A 16,690-nucleotide genomic window follows, 5' to 3' on the forward strand; every position below is an offset into this window, starting at 1 on the left:
TACGAATATTTTCGAGATAACGACAGAGTAAATAAACATGAAACAATCGACAATCACACCAGCGATATATATTGAACCATCACAGGTTAGCCACAACACATACTTTATCTCACATCACTAAAATGTACCTGATGAACACGGACGTTAATAATAACACCATTTGACAGCAGTTTAACAGCGCCACAGTGGGTCACGCCCATGTAGAACACATTTCAAAAAAAATTTAAAAATAGTTGTAGTCTTCGGAATTGAATAAATTATATATCTATTAAAAGGTAATAGTCTGCAGATTCAGAAAACGCAAAAAAGTAAAAATTGAACTTTTCATGATTTTGAGCCTTTCCGAAGCCCCTTAAAGCTGTCACAAGGACACTCGCATGACATTCAAAGCCCATCCGTACACACATTAGTCCATAGCGGTTCAGAGGGAACAAATGCGCTCTGGAATAGACTAAAATTGATATGAGCCACTTAAATAGAACAGACGCGCTATATAATTTCGTAGCCTTCATATTTTGTGGGGATCGACCACAGCTTGCCTCACAGTTGGGGTTTGGAGAGCCTCAAGACGACTTATGAGCTTTGTGTCCTCAACACAGGCACTCCCACTCTTTTCTGTGCTGCTTATGCATCATTCTCAACAATCGACCTCCCCTTCTGCTCTACATCCCTTGTAAACTCTGTTCAGTGGGAAGTCATTGACAACCTTCATTCTAGTGACCAGTTTCCACTCCACATTCACCTACTGGTTGAGCATTATCTGAAGAGAAGTCGCCAAAATGGTCAGAAGGGCTTACTGGACGCTGTTCACTCTGCTGACTGTGTCTGGACACCGTGTCAGGGTCCAGGAATGCGTGGACCACGCTACACGAGAGATACATCATGCCACTGACATTCATCTCGAAGTCCTCAGATCATCTTTGGAGGCAACCTGTACTTTGGTGGATCGGTGTGTGCCACTCAGCAATCCAGGCCAGGCGTGCTGGTTTTCATCAGTTTAAGTACTGCACGACAGCGGAGAACCTCACAGGATTTCGTGTAACCAAAGCGGAGGCTCGACGCGTATATAAGGAGAGCAAGGAAAGGTTATGGCAAACGATCCTGGACTCCATCAACTATTCTACTTGTTCGACGAAAGTATGGGAAGCCGTCAGGAGTCGTTTATCAATAGTAGCAGTGCTGAAACAGGGGTGTCTCCTAACCGTGCCCAGAGACATCGCTCAGACGCTGGCAGGTAATTTTGCACAGACTGCAGCCAATGCCAGCGAGGATCCGGCGTTTTGCCTCTACCGTGCGAATTTAGACAGGGAGAAATTGGACTTCAGGTCCAACAATTTTACAACTACCCTTTCTCCGCGTTGGAACTGGAATCGGCGCAGTCTGAGACTCGTGATACTGTACCTGGTAACGACCAAATCCGGTGCTGCATGCTTCGACATTTGCCAGCGGAGTCAAAGGAAATGTTTTAATCTTATGCGGCAGTCAGGTAACATCCCCAACTCTTGGAGAGAAGCACTTCTGATACCTCTCTTCAAATGAGGAAAGCACCACACATCTACCAGTGATTGGAGTATCGCCTTAACGAGTTGTGTAGGAAAGACCCTGGACCGAATGGTTACTGTCATCTGGTCTGGTTTTTAGAGACCAGACATCTCTTCAGCCACTCTCAGTGTTGGTTCCTGAAATTTCGCTCCACTCTCGACAATCTGACCCTGCTAGAGGCAGCTATTCAGCAGGCTTTCCTGCGCAAACTTCACTGTATCGGATTATTCTTCTATATCAGTAAGGCATATGATACTGTTTGGAGACACAGCATTGTAGCACAACTGCATCAATGCGGCTTTAGTGGCCACCTCCGCTTTTCCATGGCGTCTTTCCTGTCTAAGCGGTTTTTAAGACCAGAGATGGTAACACACTGTCAAATCGTTTTGAGCAGGAGAATGATATCCCTCAGGGCAATATTTTGCCATAGCCAAAACATTATCGTATCTACAGTGCCTCTTATTTGTGGACGAATTTGCTGTTTTTTGTTCCTTCTCCAGTCTTGCAACAGCCAGCCATCAGTGGCAACGCACAGTGCGGAGACTGGAGGAGTGCACTGTAAAGATGGATTTTCAGTTTCCAGGAAGTAAACGTATGTGTGTTTATTTTAATCGTTCTCGTCGTAATTTTAATTTAACCGGCCTTGCATATGGGGGACACTGTTTTTCGTTTTAGAGACTTTAGGACGTTTCTGACTCCAAATATCCGTGGTTGTCACACCTGAGAGAAAGGAAAGCCAGAACCCAGATGGCACTGGACATCATAAAGCGCCTTAGCCACAGGTCTTGGGGAGCGGACATGGTGCAACTGCTCCACTTTTATAGGACGTTCTTGCATTGGTGGCTTGACTAAGAGTGCACAGTGTAAGGCTCGGCGACGCTTTCTTGTCTGAAGATGGCTGACGCTGTCCACCATGAGGGGATTAGGCTAGCCACGAGTGCTTTCAGCATCAGTTCTATACCCAGTCCCTCTGCTGAGGCTGGTGAACCGCCACTTACAATTCGACAGCTCCTCTTCATGGTGCGTCAGACACGTAAGCTTCTCGCAGCTCAGAATTCACAACCACACTGTTGCTCGTCCCCTCTGGAAAGCCGTTTCTCCCTTTGTCCACAAGCAACAAGACCATTTGAGTTCCGCGTGCGGTATGTGCTGGAGTTACTTGGAGCGGAGCAAGTCCAAGCTCAGATTCAGGGCTTTAATCGCCTGCCACCCTCGTTGCTGCAGAGGCCCAATCATTTTAGATTTAGTGCAGTACAGGAAAGATTGCACTCACGCTTCTGTTTTTACTTCGCTATTGCCAGATAATTTATTTGAGCACGACGACTATGTAACTCTATTTATGGAAAGGTCCAAACAGGAGGACTCCGTTGGTTGCTCTGTTGTTTTCCCTGGCTGTGTCCTCAAGGTCGGACTTTACTGTCTTCGATTCAGTTATATTCGATCTTTTGGGCACTGGGGCAGATGAAACGTTCCTCCAGTGCTAAATTTCTGGTCTGTTCTGATTCTCTGAGTGCTCTTCACCCTCTACAACTTTTGCACCCAGTAGACAATGTACCCCAGAATATCCAGGATGCCTGCCACCAACTACGACGACTGGAAAAGAAGCTGTGTTTCTGACAGGTACCAGCCCTATATGTATTGTGGGGAACGAATGGGCGGGTCCATCAGCCAAGGAGGCATGTCGTGATCGTCAGTTATTTCAGGATAGCATCCCCCTGCATGCTATGGTCTCGCTGTCGAGATCCAGAGCGTAGACGTCGGTGGGAGGATGATTGGCTGTAAGTGACTGACAGTGAGCTCCATCTAGAAAAGCCCACATCGCGGCTGTGGCGTACTCCCTTCCAGCCACGATGACGGGACGAGGTCGTCCTTAGGAGTCTTCATACAGGCCACAGCCCTATGACGCATGGCTTCTTGCTCCTGGGAGTGGACCCCCTATTGTTTGGTGCTTGTGGCTTACAGATCACTGAGCGTCACATTTTATTGGACTATGTTTTACCTTCCGATCACCGGAACTGCCGTCGCATCTGCCCTCTATTTCAGGGAACGTTCAAACGACTGTGGTTCAAGTTTTAAAGTTTTGTGAATTTTCCAATATTTCTCCAAAGATTTGAGGCAGACGGTTTTAATGTGTTAACAGAGTGACTGGCTGACCCACGTTATTGGAAGAAGTCAGCCACTGTCATTTCTATGCCCTTTCTTTGCCTCTTCTGTCGTTTTACTTGTTCTTTAATTTCATATATAACTAAGTTTACTTTTCCTCCGTTGTTTCAGCGCAAGTGCGACAGAGTTACTGTATGACTGTGTGTAAATTCCAGTCCATGAGTGTATAACAATTTTAGAGATGTTATCCATATTAGTTTGTTTTAATGAGTGAAAGGGCGCTGGTAACCTCGTCACTGAGCGCCCATAAGCTCCACACACACACACACACACACACACACACACACACCTACTATAATTTGCATAAATTCTGAGGTGTACACAGCCAAGATATGCTTGAAATATATTTTTACATCAATTAATTACCAGATTTCATAGCTAAATTTCGGACAAGAAGTTGCATCAAAACTGAGAGTCTCGAGAAGGGCAAGTTGTTGTTGTTGTTGTTGTTGTTGTTGTGGTCTTCAGTCCTGAGACTGGTTTGATGCAGCTCTCCATGCAACTCTATCCTGTGCAAACTTCTTCATCTCCCAGTACTCACTACAACCTACGTCCTTCTGAATCTGCTTAGTGTATTCATCTCTTGGTCTCCCTGTACGATTTTTAACCTTCACGCTGTCCTCCAATGCTAAATTGGTGATCCCCTGAGGCCTCAGAACATGTCCTACCAACTGGTCCCTTCTTCTTCTCAAGTTGTGCCACAAACTCCTCTTCTCCCCAATTCTATTCAATACCTCCTCATTAGTTATGTGTTCTACTCATCTAATCTTCAGCATTCTTCTGTAGCACCACATTTTGAAAGCTTCTATTCTCTTCTTGTCCAAACTATTTATCGTCCATATTTCACTTCCATATATGGCTACACTCCATACAAATACTTTCGGAAACGACTTCCTGACACTCAAATCTATACTTGATGGTAACAAATTTCTCTTCCTCAGAAACGCTTTCCTTGCCATAGCCAGTCTACATTTTATATCCTCTCTGCTTCGACAATCATCACTTATTTTGCTCCCCAAATAGCAAAACTCCTTTACTACCTTAAGTGTTTCATTTCCTAATGTAATTCCCTCAGCGTCACCCGACTTAATCTGACTACATTCCATTATCCTCGTTTTGCTTTTTTTTATGTTCATTTTATATCCACCTTTCAAGACACTGTCCATTCCGTTCAACTGCTCTTCCAAGTCCCTTGCTGTCTCTGACAGAATTACAATATCATCGGCGATCCTGAAAGTTTTTATTTCTTCTCCATGGATTTTAATACCTACTCCGAATTTTTCTTTTGTTTCCTTTACTGCTTGCTCAATATACAAACTGAATAACATCGGGGAGAGGCTACAACCCTGTCTCACTCCCTTCCCAACCACTGCTTCCCTTTCGTACCCCTCGACTCTTATAAGAGTCATCCGGTTTCTGTACAAATTGTAAATAGCCTTTCGCTCCCTGTATCTTACCCCTGCCACCTTTAGAATTTGATAGAGAGTATTCCAGTCAACATTGTCAAAAGCTTTCTCTAAGTCTACAAATGATAGAAACGTAGGTTTGCCTTTCCTTAATCTTTCTTCTAAGATAAGTCGTAAGGTCAGTATTGTCTCATGTGTTCCAACATTTCTACGGAATCCAAACTGATCTTCCCCGAGTTCGGCTTCCACTCGTCTGTAAAGAACTCGCGTTAGTATTTTGCAGCTGCGACTTATTAAACTGATAGTTCGGTAATTTTCACGTCTTTAAACACCTGCTTTCCTTTGGATTGGAATTATTATATTCTTCTTGAAATCAGATTGTATTTCGCCTGTCTCATACATCTTGCTCACCAGATGGTAGAGTTTTGTCAGGACTGGCTCTCCCAAGGCAGTCAGTAGTTCTAATGGAATATTGTCTACTCCCCGGGCCTTTTTTCGACTCAGTGGAATCAAAAGGGCAAGATATTCTAGTAAAATGAAAACGTCATTTTTAAAGTATTTACGTCACCGCCTGCTCGCTTGGATAGGTTTTGCGACTAGATTGGCAACATTGCAGACAAGTGAAGGCTCGTGTCCACAGGCTGCCCTAACAGCTCTCAACAACAAACTGGACACAATATGTGAATCCACAGGTACAACCAAAAAAACCACAGGAAGTTGCGTAAGGAAGACGGAAGGGGAAAGACCCTCCAATAAGAAAAAAATACCAACGAAACTGATCTCCTAGATTGAAAGAAACGGCATTCCTATCATTTATACGGCCTTTTAGCCATAGTTTGCAGACCAGTGTTCACAATAGTTGTACCTGCTGATCTGCGGATTATTCTGACTGCATACTTTGACTATGTATTGTGTACTTAATGACGTTATCAATGTTATGAAAATCTATTGCTATTATACTTCTCAGATTAATTGTGCGATACGTGTATTTTTCTAATTTTCGAACTTTGTATTTCAAAGGTTGTATTTTTCTAAATTTGAATTTCTCAGATGTTACGGTAAAGCAATGCACATCTCACTTACGAAAACAAACTATTACTATTGTTATTATTATTTCGTTAATATTTTTCTATATTTTATAGTAATTTAATTCGTTATAAGTATACAACAGATGTTCTAACATAACACTGTTTAATTATAGTAAGGGCTCTCCCATCCCAACCCAATGGTTTCCTACTATATGTTGAGATTAATCTCAAGGAACTGCTCTTGAGGTTTTGATACGGTTTCCACGAATAGGTAGAATATCACACAAGGAAGTATTTGCATATAATTTATTATCGCTAAGTAATAATGAGTGTCATTCTTTCTACCGTTAACTTTTTCCCATTTAATTAGCGTTTGTAGCGACCTCTCGTTCCACTGATGGGAGCCATCAGCTGGTTAGCTATAATGGAGACGGTATCTGGAGGGAAAATCAGTACAATAAAGAGCCATTGTAACTCCACAGAACAGCAAAGCTTCACCAAATTCACTGTCGGGCTTTATGGTTTACTGCTAAAACGCTCGCGGATAGATGAATGGTTGCGAGATCGAGTTCCGTCTGGCTCAGGTACTTTTCAGACTCACTTTTCACGCACGATTCGACACTCAGTGATGTGGAGATTCGCCAGAAACGACAAGTGGTTTCGATTCCATATTTATAAATACTTCGTGCCAGTAGGCTGAAGTATGATGAACTAATGTCCCCTGTTGCGTTTTACAGTCCATTTGTTCAAAAATTGGTTCAAATTGCTCTGAACACTATGGGACTTAACATCTATGGTCATCAGTCCCCTAGAACTTAGAACTACTTAAACCTAACTAACCTAAGGACATCACACAACACCCAGTAATCACGAGGCAGGGAAAATCCCTGACCCCGCCGGGAATCGAACCCGGGAACCCGGGCGTGGGAAGCGAGAACGCTACCGCACGACCACGAGCTGCGGACTGTCCATTTGTGGTGGCTGTTTGACGGAACTGGTGATTTTAATAACGGTTGTCGCTAATACACTGACGGGAAAAAAATCACAACACCAGGGAGTTGAACGACATAGATGAAAGATGGTAGTCGTCTTTCTACAACTGAAAGATGGTATCTGTTCAGATTTCGCACCAGTCGCATAAGAGTAGCGCCACTACGAGGATGCAAATCAGGTTTGCTCTAAATACGCGCTGTAACGGTCGTGTACGTTTGTTACCTTTGAGATTGGACGTGATGAATAGTCATGAATGCCTTTAAGGCGGCAAAGACACCATTATCAACACGTCACCGAGCTTAAACGATGTCGTATAACAGGGCGGCGAGAAGCTGGAGTATCCTTCTGCGATATTGCAGAAAGACTTGGCAGGACTGTAGCCACTGTATATCTTTGGTTACAGCAGTGGTAACGAGACTCTGGACGACCACGTGGCATTACGGAGGGGGAAGACCATCGTGTTAGGCGTATTGCTCTGGCTGATCGTAAAACATCTACAGGATCAATGTGAGCAGCAGTTGGTATCCATTGTGACACAAAGAACTGTCATAAATCGGCTACTTCAAGGGCAGCTCCGAGCAAGACGTCCTGTAGCGTGCATTCTACTGACTCAAAACCACCGCCATTTGGGACACAGAGGTGTCAAGCGAGAGCTCATTGGAGGGCTGGATGGAAGTCTGCTATGTTTTATGATGAAAGGTTGTTCTGTTTCGATGCCAGTGATGGCTGTGTGTTGGTTGGGAGGTGACCACTTGAGGGCTTGCAACCAACCTGTCTGTGTGCGAGACACATTAGATTTACACCGGGAAATATGGTGTGGTGTGCGATATCGTACGGCAGCAGGAGCACTCTCGTTGTTATCCGACGAACCCCAACTGCAAATCTGGACGTCACACTGACGGTTCGACCTGTTGCGCCGCCATTCACGAACAACATCCAAGCGGTGTTTTCCAGCAGAATAACGCTCGCTCACATACTCTACACAGTGTCGACCTGTTGCCTGGGCCTGCTCGATCACCAGATCTGTTTCCAATTGAACACATATGAGATACCATCGGACGAAAACTTCAGCGTCATCGGCAAACAGCATTAACGGTCCTTTTATTGACGACCAAGTGTAACAGACACGGAACTCCAGCCCACAAACTGACGTCAGGCACTTGTACAACACACTCGCATTACACATTCTGGCGGTTACACGGTTATTATAGTACCAGCATTTCACTCTTGCAATGGCTTAACTCACGTTTACATTTACCTGTAATCTTGCTATGTTCATTACTCTAGGTAAAATATTTTTTGATATTGTGACTTTCTTTCCGTCAGCGTAGATAGACTGATACGCGAGAAAGGTTTGTGAATAAAGTAATTACCGCTACGTTAGACAAGCCGTCCACTTGTAGATACTTGTGATACCTGTGTGAACCTATGGCGGATCGCTCGTTTTATATATTTTATTGTTGTTACTATTAAACTCTCTTTCAAATTCTGAAGGTGGCAGGGGTAAAATATAGGGAGCGAAGGCTATTTAAAATTTGTACAGAAACCAGTTGGCAGTTATAAGTGTCGAGGGGCATGAAAGGGAAACATTGGTTGGGAAGGGAGTCAGACAGGGTTGTAGCCTCTCCCCGATGTTATTCAATTTGTATATTGAGCAAGCAGTAAAGGAAACAAAAGAAAAATTCGGAGTAGGTATTAAAATCAATGGAGAAGAAATAAAAACTTTGAGGTTTGCCGATGACATTGTAATTCTGTCAGAGACAGCTAAGGACTTGGAAGAGCAGTTGAACGGAATGGACAGTGTCTTGAAAGGAGGATATGAGATGAACATCAACAAAAGCAAAATGAGGATAATGGAATGTAGTCGAATTATGTCGGGTGATGCTGAGTGAATTAGATTAGGAAATGAGACACTTAAAGCAGTAAAGGAGTTTTGCTATTTGGAGAGCAAAATAACTGATGATGGTCGAAGTAGAGAGGATATAAAATGTAGACTGGCAATGGAAAGGAAAGCGTTTCTGAAGAAGAGAAATTTGTTAACATCGAGTATAGATTTAAGTGCCTAGAAATCGTTTCTGAAAGTATTTGTATGGAGTGTAGCCATGTATGGAAGTGAAACCTGGACGATAAATAGTTTAGACAAGAAGAGAAAAGAAGCTTTCGAAATGTGGTGCTACAGAAGAATGCTGAAGATTAAATGGGTAGATCACATAACTATTTGGGAGGTATTGAATAGAATTGGTGAGAAGATGAGTTTGTGACACAACTTGACTAGAAGAAGGGATCGGTTGGTAGGACATGTTCTGAGGCATCAACGGATCACCATTATAGTATTGGAGAGCAGCGTGGTGGGTAAAAATCGTAGAGGGAGACCAAGAGATGAATACACTAAGCAGATTCAGAAGGATGTAGGTTGGAGTAGGTACTGGGAGATGAAGAGGCTTGCACAGGATAGAGAATCATGGAGTGCTGTGTCACAGTCTCAGGACTGAAGACTACAACAACAACAGCTATTAAAATTGTAAATATCTGTGGCATGTTAAAAGATAGGGGTGGTGACGGCAAGCTTTCTCTGTAGAGGGAGTGGAGCAGAGACAGTAACAAAGAAAGACCTCTCTCCAGAACCTAACCATGTGTCTGCTCCTGCCCTCAATCCTTCCCCAGATGACATACATAACAGCTGCAGCCCCTGCAAAACTGCATCAGAACGGAAAACTTGGATGTGTTTCAGGCTGTGTCCGTGAGTCGCACCATCTGCGCCACAACGTACGTGGAAACGTCGGCCAAGGCGTCGGCCAAGGCGGTGCGCGACGCCTTCGAGGTGGCGGCGCTGGCGGCCCTGGGCAAGCTCAACAAGCACCACGCGCTGCTGCTGCAGCAGCGCGGCCGCGGCTACCCCTGCAAGAGCAAGCTGGACCTCAAGGCCGAGCTCAAGGGCCGCGCCAAGAGCTGCAGCATCATGTGATGCCCGCCGCCCACACCCCCGACATCAACATCAGTGCCACCACCGCTACGCGGCGCGTAGCCGCAGTCGGCACCGCCACTGCACTAGCCGAGGTGGCTGGTGAAAGCTGCCTCGCAGAAGCCGAGTTGGCGAAGTCACTTCCGGTCTGCACGACACACAAGCCCGGCCTTGAAGACTGTCGTCAGTCAAAATTATGAACTCCGAAGGAAGGTGTATAAATGGCAACTCAATCAGTGATGGAATACAGGGAAACATATGGCTGTTGCCCTTCGAAAAATGCATATTAGTGGGAACATTATGAAGAGGGAGATATGTGATACTAACAACATGTAAGCGAATACTATCTTTCGCGGCCAATTTCTCTGACGAAATCTTAGCTGTTTATCATCCTGAATAATAGCTTCGTTCCGACGCTATTTGTCCAAAAGATGATAACCTGGAAACTCGTTGAATCTTGTTCCAGGATCAGAATTCAAGATAAAGACATTCATAAACGGAGCAAGTCAATAACGCGTTGTTCCGCCTGTGGCCCATATGAAAGCAGTTATTGGGGTTAATCCAGATTTATGACTTCTGAACTTTTACTTTACAATAATTTTAAAATAATTTACAGCTAATGAAGCAGCTACATTCATTGCAAAATATCTTTATTACCATGATAGTTAATGCCTAGAAAATTCTTCTGCATGTCCTTAATGTAGCATTTATAAAACTCCCAGTTTGATGTGGAACATAAGCCTGTCACTAGTACTGCCTTTAGGTCCAAAGATTTATACAGTTTCGCACTTCTCTGCACAAAATGTTACCAAATATGTGTGTGCCATATCTGGACTGAGATAAACTGTTTCTGTACTTTATCTTTCAAAGATATATGCGTATCTGTACAAATTCCTCAGCCATACACAAAATACACTCTACGAAAGAAAGAATAAAACGACAAATTAATTATCAGAATGGGACAGAAATCGGCAGGCGTGATGTACAGACAATAAAGTCATTAAAATTTCAGAAAAATTGGATGATTTATTCAAGGGAAAAAGCATCAAGAACTGAGCAAGTCAATAACCCATTGGTCCACCTATGATCTTTATGCTATCTGTCATTCGGCTTAGCACTGTTTCACAGAGTTCTTCGATGTCCTCATGACGAATATCGTGCCAAATTCTGTCCAATTGGCACGTTAGATCGTCAGAATTTGACACAATATCCTTCAAGAGGACACCCAATAACTGTATCAATCAATGCCAAGCCGAATAATGTTCTCATAAGGGCAAGAGGTGGACCTAGGCGTTATTGATTTGCTCATTCTACGAAGCTCTTTGTCTTGAATGAATCATCCAGTTTTTCTGAAATTGAAATCATTTGTTGGTACGTATATGTACATTATATCTTCTGATTTCCATCCCGTTCACATACTTCCTTTTTTGTAGAGCGTCGGTTATTTTTTAAGAGTGTAATTTAATTAAGTTTACGACACCAATAAAGAAAGTTGGTCAAGGATTAGACATGCTTCACCCACATTTCTGGCATTGAAATCCGAATAAAATCAGTTTCTTCTTTCGAAAAATCCATTGAAGTATAGCAGTATATGATGCATGTACGCTGGTGCTGCAACCATTGTTGTTTAAACTGCACAATATTGTTTGTTCCCAATCCGTGACTTCTTTTTGTTTCTCGCGGAATGTACTAGATAAAAGAACAAGAAATTGCAGCTTTTCGTTTCGAAGCTCTTGAAGCACAGATCTCATAAAAAACCACCTCAGAGTGGGCATGAACCATTTGGTGGTCCTAATAAGAGTGACAAGAGAAATGTTAGGAAACAATTGTAGCAAATACTTTAGTATGTACTTGTTTAAATGGAGATGGAAAATGCTTTTCTTTTTCTTTTTTGGTGATCCACTGTTTACACTAATCATTGACAAGTTACTATGTTGAAACGGCATACAGTAATAACAATACCTTTTGCCACAGACTTCAAGAAATAACAAATTCGACAATGATTATTCCTTTTTTGGTGTATTTTCGCTAAGAAAGTAATAGTGATGCAAATGTTAAATCACATAAAATATGTTTCCCACTAACTAAAATTAATGGCACAAATTTTTATACTGAGAAATTAGACCATTCAGATTACACCGGCAACGCACAAACTGTCATATGAGAACGATTTTCGCGTTACTTTCCGTCCTTAAATGGTGAAAATTGCAGCATCTTGCTTATGACAAGAAAGTGTCCTGACTCATGCTACTGGAAGATAACAGTGCTCTTGGGTTTATACGTTATCATTTTGCGAGTAATTTGCCTTGTATTTCCTCTTTTTCCCAGAGGTGTTTCCATTACCCAAATCAGTTCTGTTGCTTGTAATTCCAAGTTAGAAACAACTAACTTAGTGTATGTGTTGCAGGGTTTTCACAATATCAGACTTGCTTAGAATAACTGATATCACAAATCTGCTGCTTTTCATCAAGATAATTTTGGCAGTTAGTTCGCTGTGAAATACCTCTTGAATATATTGTCAATGAAGGTTACATTAGCAGTATGACAAAAAAAATCCGTTTTGGTATTGGACAATTAGGTACATGACGTGACACTTGATTCAACATCTATAAGGGTGTGACTTTTAGGTAATACACTTCCCATCAGTTCTGCAATGATTTATGTCATTTGTGAAATTGTGTAGCGATCTGATGCCCTCTCGTGTGAACATCCTTCATGTAAGACACTTGTTACTCATAGAACCTCCACATGTTTCTCACTATCTGCTAAAATGTAATGCTATAGTTAATAATAGGACGATACCTTCAGATCTTAAAAGCAGTGGTTAAAGATGTGAAGACTGAGAAGTTAAAAGAATATCACATAGATTATCAAGCAATTTTCTTCATACATTGGCGTGAGTTAAATGTTTTTGAACTATAGTATCTTGTGAGTGCTTTCTGATTACAACTTAAAACCTCACACAGAGCATCTGGCAACTGTCTGCATATATTTGGGTGAGATAAATGGTTTTCAACCTCTGGTAAGTTGTGAGTACTTTCTGATTAGAATGTATACAGTTCAACACAAGATTATAAAATTGTTGGAAAATATGAGAAGTGTATGTATAGATAAATAATTCTTGATTAAAGATAAAAATTTAAAAAGTAAAATTATTTCACACTAATAAAGCAGAGAATCTATGTTATTAGTTTAAAATTCAGTACTGAGGAAAATATTGTGGATATAAATAAAGTTAAAGAGTGACAGTCTTATGTAGATATATTTAATGAAGGTATGTAACATTAAAATGTTTAACATGAATCTATAGGCAGTGTTTATGCCACACAGTTGAAAAGAAAGCCACTTAAATTTTTATAATATTACAAATTGTTATGTTTGAGATGTAGTGATAATGGGACTGGTGATTTACTGAACTGAGTTATGTGAATTTGATATACCACTGACCTGTCAGTGAGTTTAGAATATTACTATTTTTGTACTTATTGTGTACTGTAGAAGTAGCTTACAAGAAAATGAAATTGTGGTCTTTTGTCTTCACAGATGCCCAAGGCCACTGTAAATTTAGTCAGGTTTATACTTGTGTTACAGTTATTGAATAATAATATGAAACATGCACTTTCATTATTAAAGATTTTTAGAGCTCTGCAGCTGAGATTGTATACATACCCATATAATTTGTTAACGATAACTGTACTGTGCATTTAACTGAAACAGCAGTTTTTCATTGTTTACCAAGCATTTAGTGTCATATAGTTAACAAATCCTTGAACATGGATACTACTTTATTTCTGTCTGATTGCTTTAAAGGAATCTGTTTCAGGACATCAACATTACAGGAAAAGTGTTGTAAATATTGTGTACAAATGTCGAACTATAATGTTATTGATATGCAAAATTACCTATGTTGTCTTGTGCAGATATTTCAAATGAAAATATTGAATGTGAAGTAATAGCTGTAAAGTAGACCTTATGATTTAATTTACCATCAAAATACCAACATACTATCGAAAAATAGAGAAAATATTCACACTCTCAAAGATAACCCACGATTTTAATGAACTCTTTTACCTTGTTTGATAACTGTGAATTCACATTAATGAATTCCATTTACTAGATAGAAGTATCTGATTCTATTAGCATACATTTGTCTGCATAATGTGTATGCTGACTAGCTACACTATTTAATTGAAAATATGAAAAAATGTTTCACCTACAAACATATTTTCATATTTTGGATAACTGTCAAAATCTGAGGTGAGCTGTTTCAAGTTTTCTAGAAGCGCAAATTAATAGTGAGGAAACACATACATATCCAAAACAGTACCTTAAAATCACTGCATTATTGGTACCTGTAAACATCGATTGATGGCAGTTCTGGCATGAAATTAAAGAAATGGATTGTACTGATTTACACTACCTGTTATAAAGTGATAAATATCGCATATGAATGAAAACATATTGGTGAAAGTAATGCAACAAAAGCTATCACGTGACAGACAACGTGTTTAAGAAATAAATTTGTTTTCATGATTGGTCAAACCAAAAATTAATTACTGCACTGGAACATGTTCAGTGATATTATGTTTTATCTGTTGCACAAGTCAGTATTACATTGTTTTTAAAACTTGGCATCATCAGTTTCAGTAAATCCTGTGTTTCAGAACAAGGTGCCATTTTAAAATTATTTTGAAGGTATATGTTCAGTAATGTATGCGCACAAAGTTGTACTTTCACTTTGAAACATAACTATTCCCTGTTGTTGCTGGTTCATCAATGTATCAGTAAAACTTACGTAGCAGATAAGCTGTACTAGTAAATTTAATTATCTAAGATACTGAATCTGCTAAAGCCCTATCCTTTGATAAGCTCAAGAGTTTACTTTAATGTAAAATGTTTCAGCAGTTCAGAATTTACTTTGTATTTCTATGGCGTAATGTTTCTAATAATGAGACAAACATGATGGCTGAGAGAAAAGGCCTATGAAGTGTAAATATGTAATATAATAGTATCAACACTTTCAGACATAATGTATTTTCCATGGTGTTATAATAGCTTTGTACAATGAGGAAACAACTATGATATAGATAGATCATTAGTGCAACACTTTCGTGTGAATGGTATCCATACCATATACCCCAGACACTAACACATTAGACATACATTTTACCTGCCTTCAATGTGTTGTAAGTGTAATAAATATATATACTGGATTGAGAAGTTTGTGAAGAGACATTTCTTGTGGTGTGATACATATTGAGAGCTCTCTTTTCCACTACTATCACCTTCCTTCCGAAAAAATCTATAAGGTTATTTCCTTTTCTGCTAAATTTAATAATTTTGGGCCATAACAGTGTGGTCTTTTACAGATTTGTAATGAATAGGAAGTTAATATCACACTGAACATCAAGGTTCATGTTATTAGCGAGAAACTCCTATTCATGGGAAGTAAATTACGACTCACTGTTCATACAGGAATACACCCAATTAGGAAAGTGGATTTGATGATAAGGGTCAACATACACCTCCCTCTTTAGATATTCTTCATAATTAAATATTATTCAAAACATAGGTTAATTTTGGTTTACTGTAAATCTAATCCAATCTTTCACACTTAATTTTCTGCCATTAATTTATGGATATACCAGATTCTCACAAAACTCTTTTCATTGTAATGTGCATACAGTTTAATACCACAGTTAATATGATTAAGAGTGTAGCTAGAAGAAATTGTTGTCACTGAATGTATGTACAGAAAGCATAATAAACTTTTATTACAGTCGAGTGCATATATGAAAATGAATTGTTTTACAAATTAGCAATTAATAAATTTCGCAAAATTGTTTGAAAGGCTCACATAAAAAATACTTTACCATATCATGAATGGAACCTACCATTTATTAAGTTCTGTGGCAGGTTTTTTTAAGACATCATTATCCTGTTTGTAATTTCTTATCCAAAAAAATACATTCTTTAAAAAAAATAATTGGACACGTATATGTTCAAGTGTAATTGGATCTAAATATACATTAAAGAATGTAAAGAGTGTAGCCCTGGATAGTAATGAAGCATCATTAAAACAGATGATTTTCATGCATAAAGCATTTATATGTTGTAAATACATCCTTTAATCAATGTATCATGACAATATGAAACTTAATAATATGTATTGGTAAGTCTCACTACTCTATCATGAGCTAGATTGTTGCTGAACATTGATGTTAAGGAAATCTGTGTCATTCTACCACCCACAGGCCTGTGGCTCATTTCACATAGAGGTTATCAGTGTAAATGATCACTTTTTGAAATTCAGTCCATACATGCTAAGGAAAAACGGTAGGCTTCAGCAGGGTTTCCACAATTCTTAAACAATCTTCTTCTACTTATGGTCAATATACCACCTGACAATGACAGCAGATTTTGGATTTTACTATGTTATGTCATTAATTATTTACTATTAAATGTAATAATTATCAAAATGGCATTAAACTTTCATTGCCTTAGACAGCCCATTAAATGTCCTTGGAGGTTGCAAGGGATATTCAAAGAGCTCTATGGTATACAGAGGGAAATGAGCCATTAAAAAAAAAGTGATA

The 16,690-nt window shown here is 40.1% G+C and overlaps 1 protein-coding gene across 1 annotated transcript in view; it reads left to right on the forward strand.

Moving 5' to 3' along the window:
- Positions 1–15,314, forward strand: part of LOC124595937 (ras-like GTP-binding protein Rho1) — a 293,949-nt gene extending 278,635 nt beyond the window's left edge. Inside the window, exon 5 of the mRNA XM_047134856.1 lies at positions 9,864–15,314. Within this exon, the coding sequence (XP_046990812.1) occupies positions 9,864–10,097 (234 nt within the window). The 3' untranslated portion in view covers positions 10,098–15,314. The remainder of the gene's footprint in view (positions 1–9,863) is intronic.
- The last annotated feature ends 1,376 nt before the right edge of the window (positions 15,315–16,690 follow it).

This window comes from Schistocerca americana, chromosome 2, assembly GCF_021461395.2.
Source record: "Schistocerca americana isolate TAMUIC-IGC-003095 chromosome 2, iqSchAmer2.1, whole genome shotgun sequence".
NCBI classification, from domain to species: Eukaryota; Metazoa; Arthropoda; class Insecta; order Orthoptera; family Acrididae; genus Schistocerca; species Schistocerca americana.